The sequence below is a fragment of the Bombus vosnesenskii genome, unplaced genomic scaffold (assembly GCF_011952255.1).
Source record: "Bombus vosnesenskii isolate JDL3184/JDL3185 unplaced genomic scaffold, Bvos_JDL3184-5_v1.1 scf7180000013264, whole genome shotgun sequence".
NCBI classification, from domain to species: domain Eukaryota; kingdom Metazoa; phylum Arthropoda; class Insecta; order Hymenoptera; family Apidae; genus Bombus; species Bombus vosnesenskii.
In genome coordinates this window covers 6,470,068-6,496,427 of record NW_022882924.1, presented here as the reverse complement: position 1 = coordinate 6,496,427, position 26,360 = coordinate 6,470,068, and the positions used below count along the sequence as shown (strand labels likewise).

Below are 26,360 nucleotides of genomic sequence, written 5' to 3'. Positions count from 1 at the left end.
AAAAAAAAAGCGAACTTGGAACTTTTAACGAAGCCACGTTAAACTCTACGTAAACGTCAATCGTTATTAAAATCAGGCTTCCATTATAATTTTCCAACAAGCCGATAATTTCAAGCGTTGTACACACGATCCTGATGAACTGTGTCTATTTTCCCTGGGAAATCGTTAAATGTCCGTGAGGAAATCGACGGGCCGTTAATCAGCGTGGCGCGCCGAGCTGCTAGAGAACGGAACTGACCGCGAATACCAGAAGTGTTCCGAGTTTGGAGCGAGACTAGAGGCGAAACGTGGCTTCATTCTCTTTCTCGGTGTATGCCAGGCAAGAGAGGAGCGAAAGAGAGCTCGTGTATGTGTTTGTGTGTGTGTGTGCGCGTGTGGAGAGGACTCTATGGTGGTGGCTGCGTGAGTCAGCTGGCGTGCTCCTCTAGGCCTCGTGCACTCGCACGAATATCGTTAGGTCTGTGACGCTGGAAACCGGAGGGGGAAGGCGAATCATTGTGATTCACATATGTAGTAAGTCGATTGGCGGTAGGTTGCAGAAGAAGGCGTCTTTTCACAAGGGACGTGACTGGACGAGATGCTCTTCCTTTCGTACCAGTACCGCAGCAGAGTATAGCGAAGGACGCCAGGAAACGAGAAAATCGTTCTTAATCGAGAGACCGTAAATTACGGCCCGTAATGAACCGCGAGGGCAGCGGTTCGAGGAAAACTGCTGCGAACGAGTCTACCCTGAACAGACGATGAGAAATTTCTTCGCTCGATCGTATCGGGTAGAGTCGAAAGTGCGTAGATGTTAATTTTCCGTTTGCTTTTGTCGATGTCGAATCGTGAGAGAAAGCGGTACGATAAGATTGATTCTCAGTGGAATCTGTTTGACAGGTTGTTGCAGGGAAATTTAGGACGTAGGCGTTGTCCGGACTGTAGATTTTTCGTGCGTTTTTAAATGTGACGAGATACGCGACGTATGAAGATACGGAATTACACAGAAAGGAAATCATTTTTATGCATTTTCGGTGATTTACTTCGCCATGAAATAAAAGATAATACACCGCATAATAATTTTGTTCGTCTGTTGTATAATATTAACGTCATACATTTATAATATGCAAAAGTACATCGCATGCAAGCGCGCGCGCGTTATATGTACATGAAGCTTGTAACACACATATGTAGAAGTACGTGATCTCGCTAAAAACCAAAATGGATAGACTTTAAAATTTCTGTAACTAACGTAAAGAAAGGAATTTCATTCCATCATCGGAACAGGATTTTTCCTTGAAGGGGAAACGAGCATCCTCTCTTTAATAGCATAGCATGATATAAACGAGTATGAACACCGTATAGCTTTCAGTTAATAGAAATACATTTGTTATTCCCCCCCTTTGCAAATCCATCGTTCCTTAAATAGTCGATAGAAATATACTTCCCAGCGGGAATCAAAGTTAGCAGAAAATAAGTGTTGCTTGCTGCGATTAGTTATACCTGTAGCTACCTGAGTAACTCTGTATGCACTGCAATTAGTTATTCTGTTACCGAGAAACTCCGCAACCACTGTAATTAACTATTTCTCTGTCGAAATTCGGAAAACTTTGTAGCTGTGTTACCGGAAACCTACTCGTTTAATACTCCCAAAATACATGAAATTAAAAGCAACGTTACTTTGTGACGTTGCACGCTGCTGAACGATGACATTTCTCAACATCGTTAAACTGAAATTTCGCATCACGTTTGCCAATATGTTCTTCGAATAAAAATGCGAGGTAAAAACGCCACGATCTTACAACGTAATACAAACGAACAATATAAAAATGATTTTGCACAAATTCGCCGAATTAAGAAATGCAACAACACTCGACAGCAAACTTTCCAACGGTTTCTGTCCCGTGATCCGCTACACAAAGACTCTGTCCTTCGCAAGAGACCATCGCCAGATGTCGAAAATGTTAATAGCATATTTGCAATTAGCCTAAGGATCCGTTATAAATCTTAGAATTCTCTAGCTAAGGTTCTTCAAACGAACAAATAGTCTTTGTCTTCGTATTCCCTAAATGCTAGCAACTTTCTCTCGAAGACGGTTAGCATCTTTCCTCAACCATCAACTTAGAGATTAACCAATTCACAACGACTTCCATTTCCCTCATTTTCCTAACGAAAGCTTTCACAGGCATTCGACAAAGTATGGTATGAAGGGCTACTATACAAACTTAAAAAAATCCTACCACACCCCTACTACTCCATCCTAAAATCCTACATAACCAATAGACAATTCATGTTTAAATGCTTAGACACCACTTCTGCAACATTCCCAATAGAATCTGGCATACCCCAAGGTAGTGTCCTCGGACCCCTACTGTTCTCCATCTACACTGCTGACTTACCTATATCAAACGAGATAACAATAGCAACATTTGCTGACGACACAGCGTTATTAGCAACCAACGCAGACCCGGTAATTGCCTCATCCATTCTCCAGCGATGTCTCGACTCCATGGAAAAGTGGTTTCATGAATGGGGCTTCAAAATTAACGAAAAAAAATCCTCACGTGTAACCTTCACGCTCCGAAAACAAACCTGCCCCCAGATCACCATTAACAACACAATAATTCCTAGCAAGGACTCAGTCAGATATCTGGGCATGACCCTGGACAGGAGGCTAACTTGGAAAAAACATATCTCAGATAAAACGAAGCAACTAAAGGACAAACTAAAAAAATTCTATTGGCTCACGGGCCGACGCTCCAAACTAAACATACAGAATAAAATTACCCTCTACAAGACCGTAATAAAACCTGTCTGGACCTACAGACTCCAACTATGGGGAACAGCAAGCAACTCCAACATTGAAATACTTCAACGCTTTCAATCGAAAACGCTAGGATCCCTAATTGATGCACCTTGGTATGTTACCAACGAAACAATACACCGCGACCTCAAGATACCCACAGTCAAAGAGGAAATAGCAAAATATAGCGACAGATATAGCAAAAGAGTCAACAAACACCGAAACCCCCTAATCACTGGACTACTTGATACGACGGACCAGATCCGCAGGCTGAAGAGACACTACCCGCTAGACCTAAACGATAGATTCAACTAGTTATTTAAATTAAGTAACATTTACTTATTTACAATACCTACGTACAAATTATACTTATCTATAATAAGTGTCAACTTATTATAAATAATTAGCCATGTTACTGCGCCACGCCAGAAAAATTACTGAAAATTCTCAACGCGAGAATTGATTGTAATTTTAACAAATATTAAAAAAGGCTTTCCTCGAAGAATCCGATGATCTTGTATTCTTAGACACACCTCGTTATAATTTTCCTCTGCAGTATTCTCGTGACGGAAAGTCAGTTGGTAGTTAACTAGAATTCCTTGACGCATCTTGAGCAATCATCATCCGAACTTGTATCGCGCACTCTTCTGAACGCTATCGTAACGCATCGTCTAGAAATCGAGTTGTAACCGCGAAGTACGAACCGCTAAGTATAATCGTGAGCTCTACGTAAAGTGTACATCGAGAGTATTGTTAATAAATATACTTATATATAAATTATACTTTAGTCTTTCTTCAGCACCTATCACGACCTATCCACCTCAGAAATATACGTTGTATATTTTTCCTACAAAGGTTTAATAACGTTTTTGTGCTACGACTCTCAACTTCGTGCTATACACAGCGAAGAATTCTTTTGTGAAACGTACTAAACATTATAATAATAATAAAGTTACTTTCGCACGAAGTTTAAACAGACAGTAGAGTTTGTAAACCACGCTATACTCCATGCTTCTATGTTTCTTTGCGATTGGAAACTTCTGGAAGCTATTTTAACTTTTCGCAAACTTCTACTGGCAAAAGAATGTGTGTATGAAAAAGCATGGTGATCTCGTTTTTTGGAGAAGCTTACTACACGAGAATATTACAGAATTGCGTGCATCGGTTCCCTCTTGAGTACAAGCGTGAACGACTTATTTAATCCCATCACGTTTCTCTATAGCATGGAACCTCGCCTGATGATTTACTGTCATGGAACACTGCTGAGTATTTGAACGTGAAATACATATGTACGTCGTTATCTCCTGAATTGCGATGAAGTTATACATACATACTAATTTCCATGTAAACGAATGATCTTATTCTCTCTTTCCCAAGGAAATACTTTAGAACGTAATAATAAGGATTTGATTCACAAATTATACCATTTAATTCATTTCATTTTCAATTACAGGAAATTTATACCAGTTTTTACGACAAGCGAGATTTTACAAATCTTTTTCCTTTCCTCACATTTCTAATTTTCTTACAGTTCTTTGATTCCATTACAGTGACGCGTGAAAATTTGTAATTAAAAAAACCTGGAAGTATTCGCTTCTGTGATAAGTTACGATACAAAATTTAGGGAAAATCCCTTCGACTCTAACAGAACTTGACTATGCTCATGTATATTTACTGTTCGTCAACCTTTTTGATACAACATCAACTAAAAGAGCAATGATAAATTTCCTATCGGATTTTGTATTTCATACGAACAACGCATTTTCAAACGTAGTTAGTTTATTCGAAATTATTTTAATTACATCCGTTAATGTATCCAAAATTGTGTCAGTAAATTATTTCTAAAGTGCTGTTAAGCGCTGTAAGGCGAGAAATTCTTTCCTGAATCACGAACTACGAACGATTCGTTATATGTAAAATTTAAATAATGCTCTAGGTGAACGAAGATGCTAAAACATAATGGTGTCCATCACGCTTTTTTACAATTTTGTTTAACACGCGATGAACTTGATTATGAATACGAAATGAAAGTTAAAGAAGCCTGACTAGAAAATGAGAGACCATTAAAAAACTAACGGATACATATTATTACCGCATAGTGTGCATAAACGATTGGATAAGTAGGTAAAACAGTAAATTATTGTTGACAATCGTTCCCATCCTTGACAATCGTATTGTATAACGGCCGTGATGACGATCGTCCATCATCCAATTAAAGAAAGGCCTAACATCAAACATTAAGATTCTCCAATGAGTTCGTTATACGAGAGAATATTGCTATGCCGTTAACGTTATTTATTATGGTAAAATAAATGAAATAGGATAAAACGATATAAATAGAACAATTAATTTACCAATCGAGCAATAGTATGGAATTAAAGCAACTATTTATTTATTTCTCCTTCATTTTTCTATTCTTATTCTATTTTTTAAATCAATGTTTACGAAACTCAGTTTAAAAGCTTAATAGTTATTAAAACTATCGATTAAAAAATTGTTGAGTTACAAAACAGAATCATATTGATTGCCTATCATAAAAATTGTAATTTAATGAGCAGAATTACACTGTGAAAGAAATGAAAAATGTATATTTTCGATTGATGAAAAAACGAATAAGAAATTACATCTAAATTAATGTTGCAACCTACTGCATCCATAAAATATTAGAAATTCAACATGATTAATAAGATAGCAGACATTTCAGCAAATTAACAGCTTATTTATCTGAACCAATTCTCAAATATTATCAGGAAATCTTGTTTGCTCTGAAAGCGTACGTTGCCATAAATTTCGCATACGTACATATATCTAATATCCTGAACTAAACGCTCGTTCAACTAACTGAGAAGGTTAAAGAACAAAGACTAAGGAAACAGTGTGTAGTTACAAGCTACGAGCAAAGAAACCTAACTAGCAGTAAACTTCGCCGTGCTATGTTTGCCTATTGTTCTACTAGTGGCAACATTGCAGCTAACGTTATTACGTCTCATCCTATGATTGCTATCATTAGTAATCCTATTATCATTCTTCGCAATTTAATAATGTAAATATGATAAATATGTAACAGTGCGATAAAAAGCACAGCAGAATATTGCAAGTACAGCTGCATCGTAAATGTACCTCGTTCAACGGAACAAAATACATGGAGATTTTCATTGGCAATTTTACGACATGTTCTCGAAAAAGCAGGTTATTTTTGTGTCAGAATTTTAACACATCGCCGGCGATACCATTCATCGCTTCTACCATATACTATCGTTCATGAGCGCTTATCCGCTTACGCTTCCGCTAAAAAAGAGTTTCAGACTGTTTATTCTATGGGAAGGGAGGTTGGATCTTTTTAATGGAAAAAAATAAAATAGATATTTCAGCTTTGATATACACCACCGCTCAAATACATCCGAACACTTTGGCAAATTTGTGATAATAGCACGTTGAGTCGTATCTACCGAGCTTTTTCTACCTAATGGCGAATTGATGACTGAAAGCGGTACTTATCGCCTTCTTACAGAGCTAGAAAATTACAAGTTGAAACTCTCTAAAGAGAATTAACAATAATAATATACATTTAATCGTAACGCCCCTCGTTCGAAAAAAATTATACTGTCATCGACTCTATGGAACGTAATATGAGCTGGAAGAAGATGTTCGCGTATCTATACTGCGTATATTGGTATCTTTACGTTATCTAATGCAGGTGAATAAACTACACTGCGTTATCAAGTAAACTTTGTACGTTTTGCAGGAGAAGCTAAATCAAGAAGCGTATCGAAAAGTAAACACGCGTAATCAGGAAATTTTATATTACTACACGTTTTATTTTATTTATTGTTTTTATTGAAAGATCAATTACATCGTGCTCTATAGAATTTAACTCTTGATTCGTTTTTATACACGCACGCATCATGTTTTCATTCATTTACAAATATATCCGAGTTAGTTTCTCTTTCTACCTTTGATATCGAAATGTTAATACTCTGTGATGCTAATTTCAACTTTATCTTCGTAAACCTTGTTTTATTTACTTATCACCTCTATGATATTTTATTATTATCTCGTCGTAACAATACCGAACGATTTATTTATGGCAACTATTGATTTCCAGTTCCCACGTCGCGATGACATAAACCGTAGTAATCAACTATGATTTCGTTTTCTTGGAAAATAGTTATCCTTAAAATCGAAATATCGAATAATGTTCAAAACGTTCAAAATTCTTAGTAAAGTTAACAAAAGTCGAGTATACCTCTGTTACGTCCGGTGACAATTTGCGTAGCTCGGAATCCATCCCTCGGTCGAGGCGGCCACTCGCTATGTTAATATAATTACTTGCACCATAATAATCATAAAGAACTGCCGTAAAACTAAACATTTCGATGTGACCGTTAAGGCCGTTAAGTGGCATAAAACAACTACGGGTCAAGATGTTCTGTATAGTTATTGCTCCACCAAATGAAAGTGGGGAAACGTGGGTTTTCCTATTTTTCCCGGAGTTTTCACCCGTAAGCGACAGGTGGTGGGGCAACCAACACCCAGCACGTGACAGCATCATCACCGAACTTTACTGGATCTACAACTATAGATCAGTCAACATCTCTGCGCTGGGTTCACTACTTTAACTCAGTCGACATATATTCGTTAACTATATCTGTTTTTGATAACTCATCTAATTAATATATACATACACACAACGAGCGTAATTATCTTGTCTACAATTGTTGTTGGAATAAAGAATACATTACAACCTGTTACCTCAGCGTTGTAATTAATTCAACTACCTTTATTATCTTCAACGAATTAGGGGATCGATCAGTTTCGATTGTAAAATCGTAACGGGAATTTACGATTCCTGTTGACGCGCTTCTTGGGATCGCGTCTCTCCGCGAATGGTCGACAAAACAGCTTTTAAATAATTCAACGAAACTCACTATGAGAATAATATTTAACGGTTTCGTTTAAACAAACGAAGGGATTAGCCAGCGCGTGGAAATGTTGTTCTTTCTCTCGCTAATGCATCATTTATCACGTGAATAAAGGTTTCAATTCTTAATTGAACCGATCGCTCGAAAGGCTTTTCTCTATGTTGGTGACCTTTGTTCGAGTCTAGCGATTTATCTTCGCGCAGCCTCCGAAGCTACACCATGCAGCACAGGATGTACCAAACGCTGTAAATGCACGCGTACAACACAACAACAACAACAACCTATTCCATGCCCCGACGCCTCTACCATTTACGAGTTCTACATGACGCTGATATCTCGCGTTTGCCTTTGCCACCCACGCTACCTTCGTCGTATTTTTCTCAGTCACGGATTACTGGATTTCGAAATTGAAAAGAAAGGCGCGCTTCGTGGCCTGAACCGTCGCGATTTTTGTCGAAAATACGATCTTTGAAAATTCCATGACTTTTCTGCACATGCGGCTTTACGAAAATAGCGGATAAGCCGATGGAGTAAGTCTCTTGAAAGCTATTTATTATTGTTAACTATGCAATTCTACTAACTATTGGTTAAGTGAAAAAAAATAAAACTCGGATGTAGAATGTTAAAAATCATGATTACTCAAATTTTCTAATCTCAAACATGCTGAAATCTAGGAAATCGCAAAGGTAATTGTATTTTTCTACGATCTCGATACTTACGTGTGTTACATTAAATTAAATGTTTAGTTACTATTTAAATTATCGTATATAAAAGAAAGCGAACCGAAAATAATTTCAAGGAACAACTACACCTACGAGTATCCATTCGAGAGAAGAAAACACAAATTCGACATTCAAAGTTATCTTATATAATACAAATACAAAGACGAGCGTCTCGCAAGGATGAAACCAACGCAATATGAATCGCAGCATCGTGTAACGTGTGAGAAGCGAGTCGGTCACAGGCATCCAAGGCATACATCATGAACGTTTCGATTACCCTACAAGGTATCGTCAAGGTGTACCACGGCGATTTTCCTCTTGGAAAGATAGCTCGTCAGAGTTGACCGTGGAGGCGATTGTTAATGTAAAACGTCCCGGAAAAGCCTCGATAGTAAGTAGTTCTAGTCTAGAGAGAGCACTGGTCGTGACCAAACGTGATCGATCAGTCAAGATCATTGGAGCAAGCACAGCTTTATTTAGACTGGCGGATACAATGACATCGGCTAGTCGCAATTAACCATCTATAGCTGGATTTTTGTACGCTATGACATTATGTGTCCAAGAGTAGAGTGTGCTCGATTTTATTCTCTTCGTCGTGACACCGTTCGTGATACGAGAAGAAAACGAGTTTTCAAATGGAGATGAACGCCGAACGGATTTAACGTGTCTTTCTCCTTTTTTCATCTCGGTGTAAAATAAACGACGATATGGGAATGGACGAAGATTGTTTGATTTTTGGAATATGGCAAATGGAGCTGGATATTGGTAATCCTACGAAGTCGATTTTTGGTGACGATGCGATGATACGATTCTCTGATGCAACAGTTTCTTTTTGTTAATTTTTTGGCGAGGTATAATTTGGCCAAGTTTGTCCAAACACAATTCTCATCGTAGCTTCCTTCTTGAAAGATTTCGCGTTGCGACGAAAAAGAACATGCGGCGTTGACGCGAACATTTTTTATTTGATCACAACTTTTTGTTTCGACAAACGGACAAACGAGAACATTGGACAAATCGTAAACACACGGGTACCAATAAAAATTTGCACTTGGAAATTCCAAAACTCACGAATATATCAAATATACACCCAACCTGAATGCGTACAGACGCAATTTTGACATACGAAGATCCACCGAACTCGCGTAACCTACAGCAAATTTCTACGTGTTATCATTCAAATTATCCGCGCGAAGATAAGTCGAGTGCTCGCTCGGTGCTCGTCCGACTTTAAGTATGTAATTCCCAAGTTAAATAGCTTTGCAGAAACTCAAACGAGAGTATCGAAGTGATACGTTTCCATTAATCTCCTCTCGGTCACGTTGCAGAGAATCTGGCGATGTACCTAACACACTGAACGTGCAAACGGACTATTCGAATGCAAACGCCATTCAGTTTTTATTACCCGCTACCAAGAAGAGAGTGAAAAAATGTTCAGAAAGTAAATAGCGTAGGCTATTTATAGGAAACGAAGGATGAATACGATTCCAAGCTCTGAATGAAGTCATTCGACCGTGTGAAACGATGATGATGCCCAGTGAGACGAGACCGAACGATTTTAAATACTAACTCCTTTCAGCAATGTGCCTTCGAATATCGTCTCAGCCATTCTCTCGTCTTTAAGTCTTTTCTCTCAAACGTCCAAGTCATCAGAGTCTCGGATTAGCAATCGATTCCCAAATCACCCTATATAATATATGAGATATTTGATCATTTGGATTATATTTTGCATCGTGTATAAGCTTTTTATTCCTAAGACGACAAATTTCATTTTTTGCTTCATTTTTAATAGGATTGGCAACGGTTGCTAAGGCTTCGTGATGTTGCCAGAATATTTTCTCCGACACGGCGCGGAGTTATGCGACACACCTTAGATTAGGTACTTTGTTTCCGCAACATTAATCAGCGGAAACAATTTAAGGCTTAAAGATCCTTCTAGATAGCATCGTCTATAGCAGCTTACATACTCCTGCACGCAACGCTATATTAATAAAGGCACGTACTAAAATATTTAGAAAGATGTACGAACATTTCTGATAACGTCTATATAGCGAGACTGTAAAAAGTGCATACTTTTTAATTTAATACAAAAAGCATTAATAATAAGCTAATCGTTTGATGTCTATTTGGTGTACGATAGTGAAGAAATGAATGAAATATTAATTCCAATGAAATTTGATACATTAATGAGAAATTAACAAATATTTGTCAAAAGTGCCGTAATAAATAAATAAAGAGTGCCGTGTAATATTTTTACTTGGAAAGAGGAATATTAAATTTCTATAATCCAGCATATTCTTCGTGAGATACTTCAAAAATTATCGAATACTACTCCGCTTTCAACAAATATAAATTAAATTCGTACATGGTGGAATATGTTACGTGGAGAGCAAAGTGCCTTCGATCGAATATTTTTTTAAATATTTTACAAAATTCCATTGAAATTGTAGCGTGATGGTTCACGTGGTTGCTCTCTAAATTCTAACAAACCATTTGTTATTAAATTGGGCAATCTCTAAATTTGGAACAAGTGCATTGTGAAAATCACTTTCTTCCATTAATTTCACTTTATTTAGATCAAAGCATACGTGTGTCAAACCATAGACGATCGGTGCTATACACTTTGTTTCTACGTGTACTCTCACAGTTTTCACTCCGGGATAATTAAATGAAATAATGCAAAATAATTCCGCGCGCTAATGAATAATTTTCACAGAAACGAACGAGAACGATCAACACTCGTCTCTCCAACACCAGTTTCTCGATATTTCACAGCTGTGCATGGCGGAATAATTACAGCTGTTATCCAACGACCAATGAACCTATACAGACGAATCTACTTACGTCTAAACACGTCGTCATGTGCAATAACGTCTTTATCATCGATCGTCATGCTACCGAATTAATGGAGCCATCCGATAACACGGATTTCAATCTCAATCTTCAATCATAGTTACACATCGCTTGATCCGTGTAACACGTACGTCCTAAATTATACCAAATATTATGTCAGACATGAAGTTTATCAGACGACATTGATTAGGCAAAATTATTGCGACGCGACAGTCGTAATTGACGAAAGACGAGAGTCATGCATTAAATACGAACATTCATAGCATGTGAACAATTTATATTTTTTATCCGAAGAAGGAAAACAGGCTTCCGCGAACGATTCGATGTTTAAAGACACTTAAATAGTATTTACAGATTACCTGCAATTGTATAATTAGCTTCTAACAGATTACAGCACTTTGTCATTTGAAATATAAAACGTGAAAGACCACTGTGGAAATGAGACAATCTACACGACTGAAGATTTAAGGAATAATTATATCTTGATCTTTTAAATGGCACAAATTTCTAATTTCCAAGTAGTCATTGTTTTACAGTAATTTTAACCAACGCTGATCACAAATGTTCGATTACTTTCGTCAGTCAGCGTAAATATATGCAGCACAGCTGTGATATCGTACAAGTTTTTTTTCACAAAAATCGATGAATCATCGATAGTCGATTTACACTCCTTTCGCATGCCCGTCGTGTTTCCATTGCCAAGACAGTTTTCCAAAAGTTCGCGCGACTAAAATCGAATTAATCAACGTTTAAGAGGGAATTTCTTTCACAGCCGAGGAAAGAATGATCGCTTGGCAAAAGTCCGTCGTCGCTTTCTTGCGGCACGACAACCAGCTACATTTCTGACACCTTTTTCTAAAAAGGAACCGAAAGAACACGGCTGTTCGTTTGGGCACAGGCCAAGCTTGACCATCGATAACGAGGTCACTATGATGCCTACATATTGATTGTTTATTGCTACGGGTTTGCGCAAGCTGCCATGTGCCAGGATTAACGGTGCAACGAAACCGCACAGAACAATGGGAAGCTCGACTCTCAGATAGAATGGATACCTAAGTAGTTGAAGAAAACGTTGATCACGATGAAACGTACCGGGTCTCGCGTTTCGAATATTTTTATCACGTGTGCTTCGTGGCTCGATAACGATTTAACGCGCCGAAGGAATAATTTGTAGAGCTGGTTTTCAATTAAATGTATCGCCACAGAAATTTTAAATAATTGAAATTGGAGTTATACTCGCGGAGAGAATCGACAATTCGACTACAAAGATTTCAGCAAACGAAACGAATGGCTGTAGAGGAATCTGTTTAAAATTTATTTTTCTTTTCGATAAAGTTATTATTGAGTTTCATCGTAAAATGATCAGTTGGTAGTTTCATTTTTATTTTAATTTCTTATAACCGTCTCTTTCGTTTTATAAGGAAATAATGCACAAGATCTTTTGCTTTGTATTATTTTATTGAATTATGTATGACCCATTTCTGTTGATTCTGCTGGAACAAAATCGATCATACATAATTCAATAAAATAATATAAAACAGAAAATGTCGCGCATTTATTATTTCCTTGAACGAAGGAAACTATTGGGACAACCTAATACATCGAAAATCGATTTTTCATCTAAAGTGATCGATGGGGGCGACGAAAATTTATCTTCAAAATTATATTTACAGAGGTAGAGAAAATTATATCGCGAAAGGAAATTGGTTACGTATAGTACACAGGATATCCACCTATTTTTAATTTTTCATTTATCAATGTTATTTTTCCCGTGGCATAAATTTATATCGTAAGCTTATCTCGGTATCTCGTGATACGATGTTCTAAAAATTTTATAATTTCTCTTTAGCTATCGTATGCATATATCACCATGTAACACAATTCTAATCAGTTCGACGTGTCTGCGTAACCCAGTTACCTAGTATTCTTGAGTGCACGAGCATAAAAGGCAGTCCAAGGAATAAATAGCGACGTGTATGCAAATATTCTAGATGCCTTTTTACCCAACGAAATATAAAACATAAGAGAATGAGGATAAAACTCTGAAAGTATTTGCAATACTTGCGATAGAAAAGCTGCTTGACTTCCTTTTTTTTTTTTTTGCAAAATGAAAGATGTAAAAATCACTACTAAAGAAAGTTATTTATTTACAACTTGTTCGAAATATTTCTACGAGTTTCTCTATTATACTGTGATGAAACGAACGTCAGACCAGTTACGGGTTAACGGCAAGTAAATAACATTTTTTTTTTTTCAACAAAGTTTAGTAACGGCTATTATGCTATTTTCTCGAACGTAAAACAGAATTAAGCAATACTAAAATATGCAAATTCTACTTGAAGTAAATCATCGTTCAATGTTTCTTTTTAATAGGAAAAAGCAAATTATTCCCAGCAGACTTAGAATTACACCACAACTGACACACTCTCGCCTTATAACTACAAATCAGCCAAATAAATGAAATCACTGTAACTGTATTCCGTCTGCGAATCATCTTCTTAACTGTAGTAACGTCTCCCGACAGAAAATTAAATTTAGTCTCCCAGACATGTCTGAATCATCAAAACCATTGCGGAAAATCTTCCTTACTTTCTCAAAGATATTAATTTCTATCACCAAGTATGATATTGCGAACTACCAACTTAGCTTTAACATACACTGTACTCTATTAATTTAAGCTTAAGTTAATCGTACTGCTATTTTACCGTGTATATATATATCTATGTGTGTATGTGTGTTCAAAATGTATGGTTGCTATTAGTTTTAGTAATAGTAATTCACTTATTGTATCTTACGTTCCTCTTTGTACATTCTCGTTCCGTTAATCGCGATCGCTAATGACCATAAAAGTAGGTTGACGCGTCCTTAAGTAAAATAAATAATAATAATAAATCAGCGTTCGCAGTGAGTACGAACGGGAAGATCGGGTTTCTAGGAACACGACATTTCCAAACGCTGTTCCAAGGACGAGTTTCTCGCGCCACTTCATTCGAAGTCAGCGACAGTGGCGTAATTAAACTGATAATTACGAGCGTGCGTCGCGATTCTTGGAGATCCTGCACGCCGCACCGTGCCAAAAAAAAGTCTCCTGCGGCTGGAGGAGGTGGTTCTCCGCGCAGGTACAGGCTCGTTTTACCGTGCAATAAATAACCTTGCGTACAGGAAACGACGCCATATTCGTCATAGCGTCGCAGCTCGGGAATAGCTTTCGTACGACAGTCTGCCACGGCTACCCGTAAACGAGCACGTGAAATACCAAGTGTACAGAAAGTGTACAGAAGAATTTTGGTTTTTCGTACAAGAGTAATTTTCACGGATTTTGCTGTGATCTATCAGATAGATACCTTAAAATTTGTATCGAGTGAATTATTGGTCTCTTGCAATCATATAACGCGTAATTATTAATTCAAAATCAAGATTAAGCATTAATCGAAATTAGTCTCTGTGATCCTTCTAAATTATCGAGATAATTAATGATACGGAAAAGACGAAGATGGAACGTCTCTTTGGTAGCAAACATATCATTTTTAATCCCGCTACGGTCCTAAAACTTATCTGTCTATTGATATTTTAATAAGATCGAAACTTGAGAAATTGTTTACTTAAGAACACGACCGAGTTCAAAGTAACACCGACGTTCAGAAGAATACAACTCTAGATAGATGCTCCACTCATGTACTCATGTAAATTTTGTCACAGATTATTCCGTCTCTCTTAACTCATTAATATTCCCAAATAATCTGTTGCCTTTGTAAGCAGTCTGTTTTATAGACACAAGATGATCGGTTCTCAACAATTCTCCATATCGTTCAATTCTGACAAACATACAGGCTGATGCAAAAGTGGAATATTCGTGTGATATGCCTTCTTTAGTTAGACATTAAACGCAAAAGTAAGCCAAGATAAATAACAAACATCGAACAAACATGTACGATAGAAGAAAATATGGCAGAATATTTATAGACAAAATAAGATTTAGTTTGTAACAAGTTTATAGAAATTCAATGGCTGTTTCATGGCATTGCATTACTATCACAAATATCATATCTGATGTATCTATCGACATATAAGTCATTATTTATTAATTTTATTTGTTAGTACATTAAGCGATATTTTATATTGGCACATTCTTGCCTTTACCACGCCATAAATTACACGGGCCGGTTGAATGCCATGTTTAGCTGAGTATCGCGTCTGCATTTCATTAATCGTAAGTAAATTATGAAGCAATCCTGTTCCTGGTACGTTTGAATACTAATTAAGTTATCGATTTCTACATGTCTCTATAACATTGATTTTACATGGTCTTAATGACACAGGTTATTATTAACTTTCATTAAGCACATAATAAGTATGACACGAATCAGATGTTATCGAAGAGATATTACCATTCTATTATCGCAAGTATACTTGATGCTTAAGAAGAATATAATCTAATGAACGATACTTGTCGAGGTATGATTAATACAAATCCCATACTCATTTTTCCATTGAACTTCGTCAAAATTCGTAACGTACGATGCTTCTTAAATACTTCGCTCAAGTTACATAGCACAGTAGATATACGCTATCGTTTTCTTTTCATTTCACCATCCGTACCACACGTTGATCTTCTTTTATTGCACTTACAAGAAATAACGAAACAAAGCGAAACGCCGTAGAAGAACTTTATTAATCTAGAAGAATATTACTACGTAGTATGAATCATCGTAGACTCTACATCAAATGCATTAAACGCGATAATTATACATTCGCTAAACGTATCACGAAGCATTTCCCCATAATACGTATTTCAACTCCAACGACGAAAATAACAGCTTCAGCGAACAGTCCTCTGTAGGTCACTGATGACCCACGTGCCAAAGAATGCGGTGATGGTCTAACCGAGTATTTGGAATCGATTAAATTCTGACTAATTCAAATCCATCCATCGAATAAATACAATACATGTACATGTATTAAATTTCAGAAATAAATTTTGTAAGAAAATTATTTGTTACAGTAAGAAGCACGTAACGATAATTAATAGAGATGCAATCAAGTTAAGCCGATCGAACGTTAAAATAATATTCAACGAGATAGTCGCCCTGATCGTGGCTATTGCACGCAAAGATCTCCACGTGTAGCTTCAGACTCCATTAATTACAAATAATTGGAATATGATACAAGAACGAGTAAGCTTGTAACGAGCCTTGGACACGAGGCGTTGCGCAGAGATATCTTTTCATTGATCGAACGTTATGCTCTCTTCTCCTACGGTCGAATTAGTCTGCTCGCAACGACAACAGCCTCCGAGAAGATCATCTTCGTATTATACATTAATTACGAGAAATTTCGATAGTCTCTGCAAATTCGAATTAATGAAAAATAAATTAACAGTAACGCGAACAGTCTATTTAGTTCTGTACATTTTTCTTTTCTCTGAATCGCGTCTGTCTTGTATATAAATTTCAGCATACAGTTAGTAGAATTTTAGCATAGAATTCACAATGATAACGTTACGTTCGTAAAACGAAATCATTACTGAAAAGTGTGGTATAAATAAATATCGATATTAAAAATAACTGCAATATTTCCTGATCGTTTCTTAGAAAATTGATTTGCATTTTATTTCGTTTGTAATTTGTGTTTGTGATGTTAATTTAAATAATCGTATAGCGATGGATGGTCGCAATGTTTGATTTACATATTTACAGATAAACATGAAATTTAATCTTTTTTCTCATTTGTTGAAATCCTTGAGAAGACTTCAAGGCCATTCTTCTCCTTTTTAGTCGATGAAAATATATTTTTCATTGTATCAAGTTTATTATACTATAAAAATGAATTCTTCGCGCTAGATAGCATGCACTTTTTTAACAATGTTTTCTGACGTGTTATCGTGAGCATTGAAGATTAATTAGTCACAGTTCTGAGTTTGAAATAGTGAATCTCATGCTACGTCCCACAAAATAATATAACAAGAAATTTTGAAATACGAAAAAGTAGTTGGGAACCGCTGACTCATACACGAATTAATAACAAACATGTCAGCGGTATCAATAAATGACATGTTGCAAAATTGTGAACAAAAATAAATGTTAATGTCTGTGAGTAAAATTCATGCTGAAATAATTTACAAATCTAATAAAAAAATATAATTTAAAATCTAATTTTTTAATAAAAATACATTGTTCTTAAAATTTAATAAATAAATTTCTGTGATTATTTATTAGAAATATCAGTTTTAATATAGCGCTTCGCTCAAACTAAGGAACTACCTTATACATAGAATAACATATATGATCTGCAGTAATTATGACTTAATACTTATTTCAAGTACTTTTATATGGAAATATTCTTCTAGCACAAATATATGCATGTACGAACATACAATGAAAAGTTTTATATATGTAATTAGAAAACAGTACCATAAAATGAAGCTGAATAAATTTTCAAGTCTATTTAGCTTTTCAAAATATGTATGTATTATGTACTTTGAGGAACGTATAGAAATATAGGAAATTAAAAAACAAATTACACTATTCTACCCTATTTCTTCAAAAATGAATTTTATGATCGTTCCAATGAATCTGTGATTCTTTTGATAGGAAACTAATATTATCTAAGCACCACCTATCAAAGATAGGATTTCAAAGGACACATCTGTGATAAAAAGTTGTCTGAATAAAAATGTACAAATTTCGACATAAAGAAAATATGTAAAAAAAATTATACGTAGAAGTTTATAATGTTCCTAGTACTTTACAAGAATCTGCTATACATTAATGACATACTTTTTACCAAAAATTTAATACCGATATTTTGGAAAATACAGCGTATAGAAAATTATACAAGATACGAAATAGAAGACAACGACTATTTCTTTATCAGATGAAACCTAATTTGAAATCAATCAAACGAACAACTTTGAACGTGTCAATTCATTTTGCAGACTAGTAACTTAAAATAAAATCAACGCTATTATTGTCTAAACAATAGCACCTATGTCACTTGTATTTCTTACATTACATATACTGCAATATAAATATACATTGCTCTCTTTCTTATCTACAACTATTACCATTTATATTATTTACAACAAAGTAACGTCATACCAATTACATTTGTCAAGCTTCTAATCTGCAAAATGATAATTTTTGTAAATATTCAGTGATATAGCCATAATAGAGTTTAGAAGTAAAAGTAGAACATGTATAAATACCTGACGGGAATCGTAGGCATCAGAGAAGTGTTCGGATTCGGCTCCGTCGTGGTGTTGCTCGCCGGCAGGGCCCTTACGTCGATCGTCACCCGCGTTACGATCCATTGCGTCGAAAACATGGACGACCGTATCGGGCACGCCGTCACACGTCCGATCCTTCGTCCTCGGGGCAGATTCCTCTGTTTTGCCCTTAACGAAGAGGCGCGTGATCGCACTCCACATTCAACGAAATCACAGCATTCGCGACGGCTGCAGCGACGATCCGATCGAACGGGTCCTTGTTCTCGTCATAGCCGGCGAGACAATGCGTTCAAAGTATTTCGCGTTACTCGACACACGCACGCCAATATTTCTTCCGTCACGGGATCATCGGGCACGTTTACGAATTTACGTCGAACAATTCGAACACTCCGTTTGACGAACGCGAAGGTTAGGTGGCACAAATACCGCTAAATTTTTCTCGAAGTAAGGTTAGATTGTGCGCTTCGACAACAGCAATATCACTTACGAGTAAATTATCCGCGTTAAAACGATGCCGTGTTCGATTTTCAGTCCATTTTGTATCACTCACCTACCAATCATCGATTTACGTATAACATTTACAGTAAGATCGGTAACCAGAAAATTGAAATGATCACAGGCTACTTTATGGCTCGTGCCGGAACATACACAAGGCTGCAATAGACACGATGTTTTGAAACTTCAAATAGCGTTCTTTGGACAAGCAGCGCCGTACGCAGAGCAGTTAAAAGTTACAGTCGAAATAATGCCGGCTCACGATAAAACACTGCAAAGGATGAACAGTAGCAGTTAAGGACACTCTTCTATCGTGTCTACCGTGGACCCTGCTATTTTTGTCAGCAAGAGTCGTCGCGCGTTCCGCACTCCTCGGGTAATGTGCGAGCTTCTCTATCGATTTTGCGCGAAACAGCGGAAAAACCAACTACAGGTATTCAATTCAAAATTACAAAAGCATATCACCAAAGAAATTTGGATACGTCTTGAAATTCAGCTTCCTCGAGAGGTGTCTCCGGTGGTCGATTCACTCGATGGGTGTTGCAAAAATGGTATTGGCACCTGTAAAAGGGGCGTACCTCGCGCGACTCTTATTTCCTTCAAATAAATGACGAATGTGTGTGTTCTCGTTTTTTGAACTCAAATTCACAATGTGCTTTTTATCCGTTTCATCAAATTTTCTCATATAATTAAACTAAGATCTGGATATTCGGATTTTCGTTGACAGCGGCACGAAAGCACACGAGAAGACTACTGTCGTACACAGCTCAAACTTCACACTAGCACCACTAACGATTCGTTGGTTTTTCACAATCGTTACTATCTGTTTCCCATGCGAGACGCTCGAAAATCACAGTCGCATATGCCGATGCACGTGAATTCTCAAGCAAGAAACATTGTCAGCACGAAAAATCGTCATTTCGTATGAACATCAAGCCCACGGCACGTTCGCCGTCCATCGTGAAAACGATCATCGATTTGAAGCGAGAATATCGCTTAACGATATATCGAAACGTATTCGAGAGTGGTCGCCATGTTCTTCCCAGTCGAATTAATTCACGACAACGATATTTTCTAAGAACTATGATTTAGTTCTTTATTTTATGTTTTAAATGTGCGAGAGATACTCAGTTTCATAGATAGTTGGCGGTTAATGTATATTTTGATGAAAATTGAAAGATTTTCAAATAGTCTATCGATTGAAAACGAGTTAATTTTAAATATGCTGTAACCAAGTATGATCGAACTTGATTGGTCGAAATGCAGTTTGAAAAATCTCGTGCCTATCTGAATCGTCGAATAATGAACATCGTAGTGACAACGGGTTTCCTTTAGATCTAATCTAAAAGCGTCTAGCAGATTTGTTATCAACTTCTCAAGATGCAACAACGAAACCGGTTTCCATCGTAATTGGTATGTCACGTTTTATATACTAAATATACATGTATTTTCACACCGTTGCAAATCAAAGTAAATTATACAATAAATATTTACTGGACTATGTATGAAATAATTTATATTACGTATTAAGTTATTTATATGATATTCAGAATTAAATTATTTCATTAATTCATAGTACATAACGTTCAAAACATTTAAAATTCTGTTTAAAACTGATTTCCTATGTAAAATTGTCGTGGGGCGTACATGCAGTGCCACCTATCAGCAGATAGACTAACTTATTTAGTATAGATATTTAAATAAAAATGTCGTCTCGAACATTCGGAATTCAATAAATACAAAAATTCAAATTATCAATACCAATACCTATTACATATTTCAAAAAATGGTTTATTCGTTACTTTTATCATGATATTATCAACGTCTGATCGTTACTAGATCCATTGTTGTTAACGTAAATATGAGCAATATACAAATTGCATATAATCGCCACCCAATCGTCAAAACATTCATACTTTTAGTGTTCTTTGTTATGAATTGTTAGAATTATACATTTTTCTTAGTATCTATCATCATGAATTGTTAAAATTCATTATAACAAACGATATTAATATTTGTCACGTCCTTTTGTATAAAGTTGAATTAGGAAAACGTTCGTTTTTGTCAAGTTTGTAATGTTGCGCTTTGTGGCTGTTACTCATGATCATGTAAATTAAATTAGATTTGCAGCTAAGTAGAGTAACTTTAACCTTTTAACTAAGATATATTTCCTCAGTACGAATCATTAAGTTGATTAAAAGATACTGTTACCAATAAGACATATTCAAAATGATTCACGTACTTAATAGAGGCATGGTAATAAAAAAGAAAGAACTGACACAAGTACATTGTACATATTATGTAGTATGCATTATAGAACGTATTTACAACGATATATTTACATTGTCATTACAAAAGTTGTGTTAATAATACCACAGACTATATATATTCATCGATTGATTTGTGATCGCATCCACGAACGCATTCACGCACCCACGAGCTAAAATGGACTATGCTTCATTCCCATTCACACGGTTAAACGCTCGTTAAACGCCATTAAACAACGCTGACACATATCTCGAGCAGCGGCGGCACCACATTCGAATCTTGCGTCGGAATAATTTATAAAACTTTTAATCTCACGCGTCAATTAAGTATGACTATAACGTAACTCTCGTACGTTTTCTAAGAGCTTGTAAAAAATAGAAATCTATACAAAAAAAAGGGGGGGAAAATAAAGAAAGGAAGAAGACAGAAGAAAAGGAAGAACAAAACTGTGCGATTATCGTTCGATTGTATGATTAATCGATTGATTGCGTTAAACGCGTACGTTTCAAAATGGAGTCAACGCATAATTTTGAAATGCGCGAACAATACCGACTTGCATGTGGGACGCAAAGTAAAAAGCACGAGATTTTGGAAAATATGTACTTTCGCCTCGATTGAAAAATATTCGCATATGATGTTTATTTCGTTCGACAAATCTGATTCTCTGTCGCATTATAATTACGATACTACAAAATCGTACTAAAGAATTGTCCACTTTCTATATACTTATATGTATATAAATTTACACTTTACATACATGTACATAGAAAGTTGAGTTACTAGGGTGTGTAAGTATGTACAGGGTGGTTCGGTAACTGTCGCCATGTTAATCCTCTATAACGAAATTTAAATTGAAAATTGATGTGTATCTTTTCTGTCATCGTTTTACTTACTTCTATCGCTATATCCTTTATTTTTACTTTACTTACTATCACTGTATCGTTGCATATTGAAATTTAGACTTCGTTGGAATAATTATCGTATAATAAAATAATAATATTATATATAACAAATTGCAAGCAACGTCGATTCTTTTTTCTTAAAGAGAAATGAAACAAAGAATTCTTGTTATAGAGGATTAATATCCCTCGGAACGAGGAAGCTAGAGAAAAATATTTCATTTATAATAATTATATAGCAGAAAAGATTTAGTCATATAATTCTTATTCCGCTTGTTCTATATGTATAATCGTCTAGGTATTGCTAATTGAATTAAGCAATTATCTGTAATTACAAAAGTTAAGTGTTATATTAACCTTCGATTGGTATTGTTGGCCCATAGGTAATCGCTACAGTTTAAATTAGATTTGAATTGGGTTAATTCATTTTAACTCGTATCTTATATCTTACGCGATCAACACTACTCACGGCCTTTGTCACATAAGATAGAAAATTCAAATTAAAGAGGAAGTACGTGCTTTCAAATTAAATAACTTAATGCAGACTATTGTAAGTTAGGTTGGAGCTACGTCACAGCGATATTTTATATCATCGCAGTTGAGGATAAAATTCCGTTTTTCTTCGGTATATTCATTCAAATTCTTGAGTATTTCAATTTCATGAATAATGAAAATTAATCAAACTCGCAATCCTTAAGAAGAAGAATAAATAACAAATAAATTCTTCGTATTATAGAGTTATCATAATATCCTACTATAACACTTGATTTCGCCGTATCTTTTCTATCGTGCTATCTTCGATAGATAAACTCTTTCCCACTTTTCGTAATTTCAATGATATTTAAGGTGACAATTAACCGACTACTCTGTGGAATGTTTTATACGATAAGTAGCGAGACTTTTCGTAAATGAGAGATTCTCGGATGAAAATTATTAATTCTTGATTCTTCAGCGCAATCCGTTGATCGATCAGAAGCCAACAACCGACAAACCTGTCTTAAGAATCAATTCGCTTTTGCGCGAGGGATCTGTCACTTGCTGGATTCATGGATTATCTTATGAAACAACCTGTACACATACGAATCTGCTACGAGTATTACACACGGTGCTCTTATTCTCTCGGTCAGACGCATTACTTACAAACATAAATAAGTCTAATTACAAGAAAAAAAAAAAAAAAAGATATCTTTTTCCTTTTCGTGTCGGCTTGCGTACATAGAGGCCTTCGACGAGCGAACGGAAGAACGCGAACACAAATGTGTTTTTCAAAACAACGACAGATCAAATACGTAGAAACTCACCGAACAACCGCGTTCTCTTTGTTTCATTTTTTCTCAGACTATAATATCGGAAGTTTGACTTCGTTAAATTAATATCACTAAACGATATATTAACCGATCGAATGTTTGAACATTAGATGAGATATCTGAGTTGATTAAAAGAAAACAAAAAAAAAAAAAAGGAAAATAAAAAAAGAAAGGAAGAAAGAGAAAGAAGGAAGGAAAAGGTAGAAAGAAAGAAACGATTCGAAGCATCGGTTGATAACCCCGATCGTTACGGACATATGTATATTACAATGTATCCACTAAAACCGGATAAAAATCACGTGTCGGAGTCGCAGGTATTCGTCGATCGTTTTTGTTCCCATTCAATTATTCACTTTTTCCAGCGACGAAAATTATTACGATCGTTAGTACGGAAGCACTTGTTTCGAGAAATTACACTATCTACTAGTCGAAATTTGGCACCAGACGACCGATGATTTTCTTGCGACGCTTGAAATCCGCCATCGATCAGCGTTTGTCGTTCACGTCCAACACAGGCGAACAGGCACTGCAGTTTTGTTTCGTCGAACCGAGAATCGAGCGGAATTTTGAGCGACAACAGCTTAATTCGAACGTCGAATTGCACTCTGAGCAATTGAGAAAATCATACGAACTTAGAACGCAGTGTAAGAATTTTAAAAGATCAAACGACTATCGAACGATTTAATTTCTTGCGGGAATAATAATATGTGATTTTATAATTATACAGAGTGCTTTAGCGTTTGCCATTATTTAACGTTCTAACGATTGCAAACTCTGAGAATCTTCGATGAGACATATCAGCGAAATAAAAATCGTTCGCACGGACGAATAGGTGAATGAATAAAGAAAAGGAATAATTCCATAACGCTAGATACTCGTCTCGATCTCTCCATCGATCGAATTAAGAACTGTCGATCGATTCTACTCGGAAAATTCAGCCGCACAGCTCGCTTTGCGTTCGATTTATCGTCGTTTCGAACGCGCTGTCCGCACATGTATACATCTTGCTAATCCCGGACGATCAATGGCAACCGCAGCTCTTGACGACCATGTTTTTGTACTTCTTCAGTATAACGTTGCTTTCGTCGAGGAAATACAGCACGGAGATCGGCGAGAGCTTGGTGGGCGCGCAGCAAGGCTTTGGTACCTTACCAGGGCTAACCAGATGCACCAACGTTTGGACGATCGCGTGATTGGTCGCGTTCATATGAGCGTTCAAAGGGAAATTGCATTCGCCGCTGCAATAATATGCGTCGTATCCGTCCGGTGCTATGATCCAGTCCTGCAAAATAAATATTCATATCGATCATCGATAAGTACGCGGCAAACTACGAGTCCCGATGATCGTGTAGCACATGATTGCATCAAATATGCGTATTATTACGCCTCTTCGCGTAACTTACCTGCCACTTCAGGTCCCTGAAGCTCACGTACAACGTTTGAATTTTACAGGTCCTCGAGTTGTATTGTACGCCTGGATCTGGAAAATGATAACGATTACCGGTTGTTCATCGTTATTTCTTACAGTTAGCGATGTCTTGGTAAAGTACGAATCAAATAATACGCGTATTTCTTACGTATTAAGAGAGGAATTCAAATTCATCAAAATTGCGGGTTACGAGCTTCTTTGTTTCTCTAATTATTAAATACAGACGTATGCACTTCGACGACTTCTATCGAGATAGAGACATTACAGTTTCAATTGTTTTTACGTTACACCGCCTGTTTCTGTGTATGGTCTTATTAAAAATTTTTGTTGCACTGCGCTCCGAGTAAGAGAATAGGCTGTCAATTACGAGGCTGTTAAACAGAGTACACGCACAAGTTGTTAAACTAAGGTGTTTATGTTAAAATGTCTAACCGGCATTACGCTAGTACAATTTAGAGGTAGAACTATTGAAACAAAAACGACTTTAACGCGCAATCAGGACAAGGTAAAATACAGATTTGGATCGATCTTTCTTTGTACATTACGGTTAAATCGAATCTTTTTCAATGAGAAAAAATTCCTCTTTCGATGTTACTCTAAAATACGAAAGATGGAGATGGAAATGATAGATTTACTGATTCATCGGACGTTACCTTCCGGACTTACCGGTGTACGGATTATTCCGATAATCCAAACTCGAGGACTCGCTCTTCTTTCTTCTCCTGGCATCTCGTTTCTGTCGTACTTTCGATTCTCTGATGCCAGAACTCTTAAAGTAACCCACCATAAAGGGTTGCTTGTCAGGGTCGCCTCTGAACCCGACGATCCCAATGTCCTCTGGTCTCATTTCGTGTACTAAAAACACAATGATATTCGTTTTGATAATTACGCGATAATATACGCGATTACTCGGTGCATTTACTATCGTCCAGTCGTTAAACAGGTTTAATTTGCTTGCAACGTATTTTAGAAAAACGCCTTTTTCTCGAATTAGTTGCACGAACTTAACAACGCTAAATTCTCCGACGATAGTTGGAAATGTTTTTATTTTTAGGACAAAATTTGGAAACTTATAACGCTATGAAAACTAAGATGTAGGAAATATTTTATTCGAACGTTAGAGACTTTTACTGGCACAAAATTCTCTAAGAGCGCTAACCGACTCCGATCGAAACGATGTAAATGTTTAAAAATTCGTCAAAGCGTAAAACGTAATAAAGTAATATAATATATAAACATAATAAAGAATAAAGACCGACAATTATTTCCCGAGAACCCTTGGCTAATTAGAAACGTTGACATTTGGATGGCAAAAATGGGCAGAAAAGATGCTAAAGCGATTTAACTTTTACAAGATCGCGCATTTCGACGCACTGTTTAAAGTATTGCCGAAGAACTTTATAAGAAAAGAGGTTTCTTTTTTTTGCCATGATCGCCTTCAGGCCAATCGGCAATGTAACT

At 36.3% G+C, this 26,360-nt stretch overlaps 2 protein-coding genes across 28 annotated transcripts in view; both read right to left on the bottom strand.

The window, feature by feature from the left end:
* Positions 1–19,977, bottom strand: part of LOC117235194 (patronin) — an 86,822-nt gene extending 66,845 nt beyond the window's left edge. For 24 of the 27 annotated variants that reach the window (XM_033497008.1, XM_033497065.1, XM_033497092.1 and 21 more), the window contains exon 1: positions 18,481–19,977. In XM_033497008.1, coding sequence (XP_033352899.1) covers positions 18,481–18,702 — 222 coding nt within the window. In that variant the 5' untranslated portion in view covers positions 18,703–19,977. The remainder of the gene's footprint in view (positions 1–18,480) is intronic. The other 3 variants (XM_033497024.1, XM_033497059.1, XM_033497084.1) reach the window with 2 other exon arrangements.
* Positions 19,978–21,280: 1,303 nt separating this feature from the next.
* The window catches only part of LOC117235366 (protein 60A), a 41,651-nt gene continuing 36,571 nt past the window's right edge, over positions 21,281–26,360 (bottom strand). The window contains exons 4-6 of the mRNA XM_033497326.1: positions 25,566–25,754; positions 24,874–24,950; positions 21,281–24,752 (exon numbers count right to left, since the gene is read on the bottom strand). Of these exons, the coding sequence (XP_033353217.1) occupies positions 24,492–24,752; positions 24,874–24,950; positions 25,566–25,754 (527 nt within the window). The 3' untranslated portion in view covers positions 21,281–24,491. The remainder of the gene's footprint in view (positions 24,753–24,873; positions 24,951–25,565; positions 25,755–26,360) is intronic.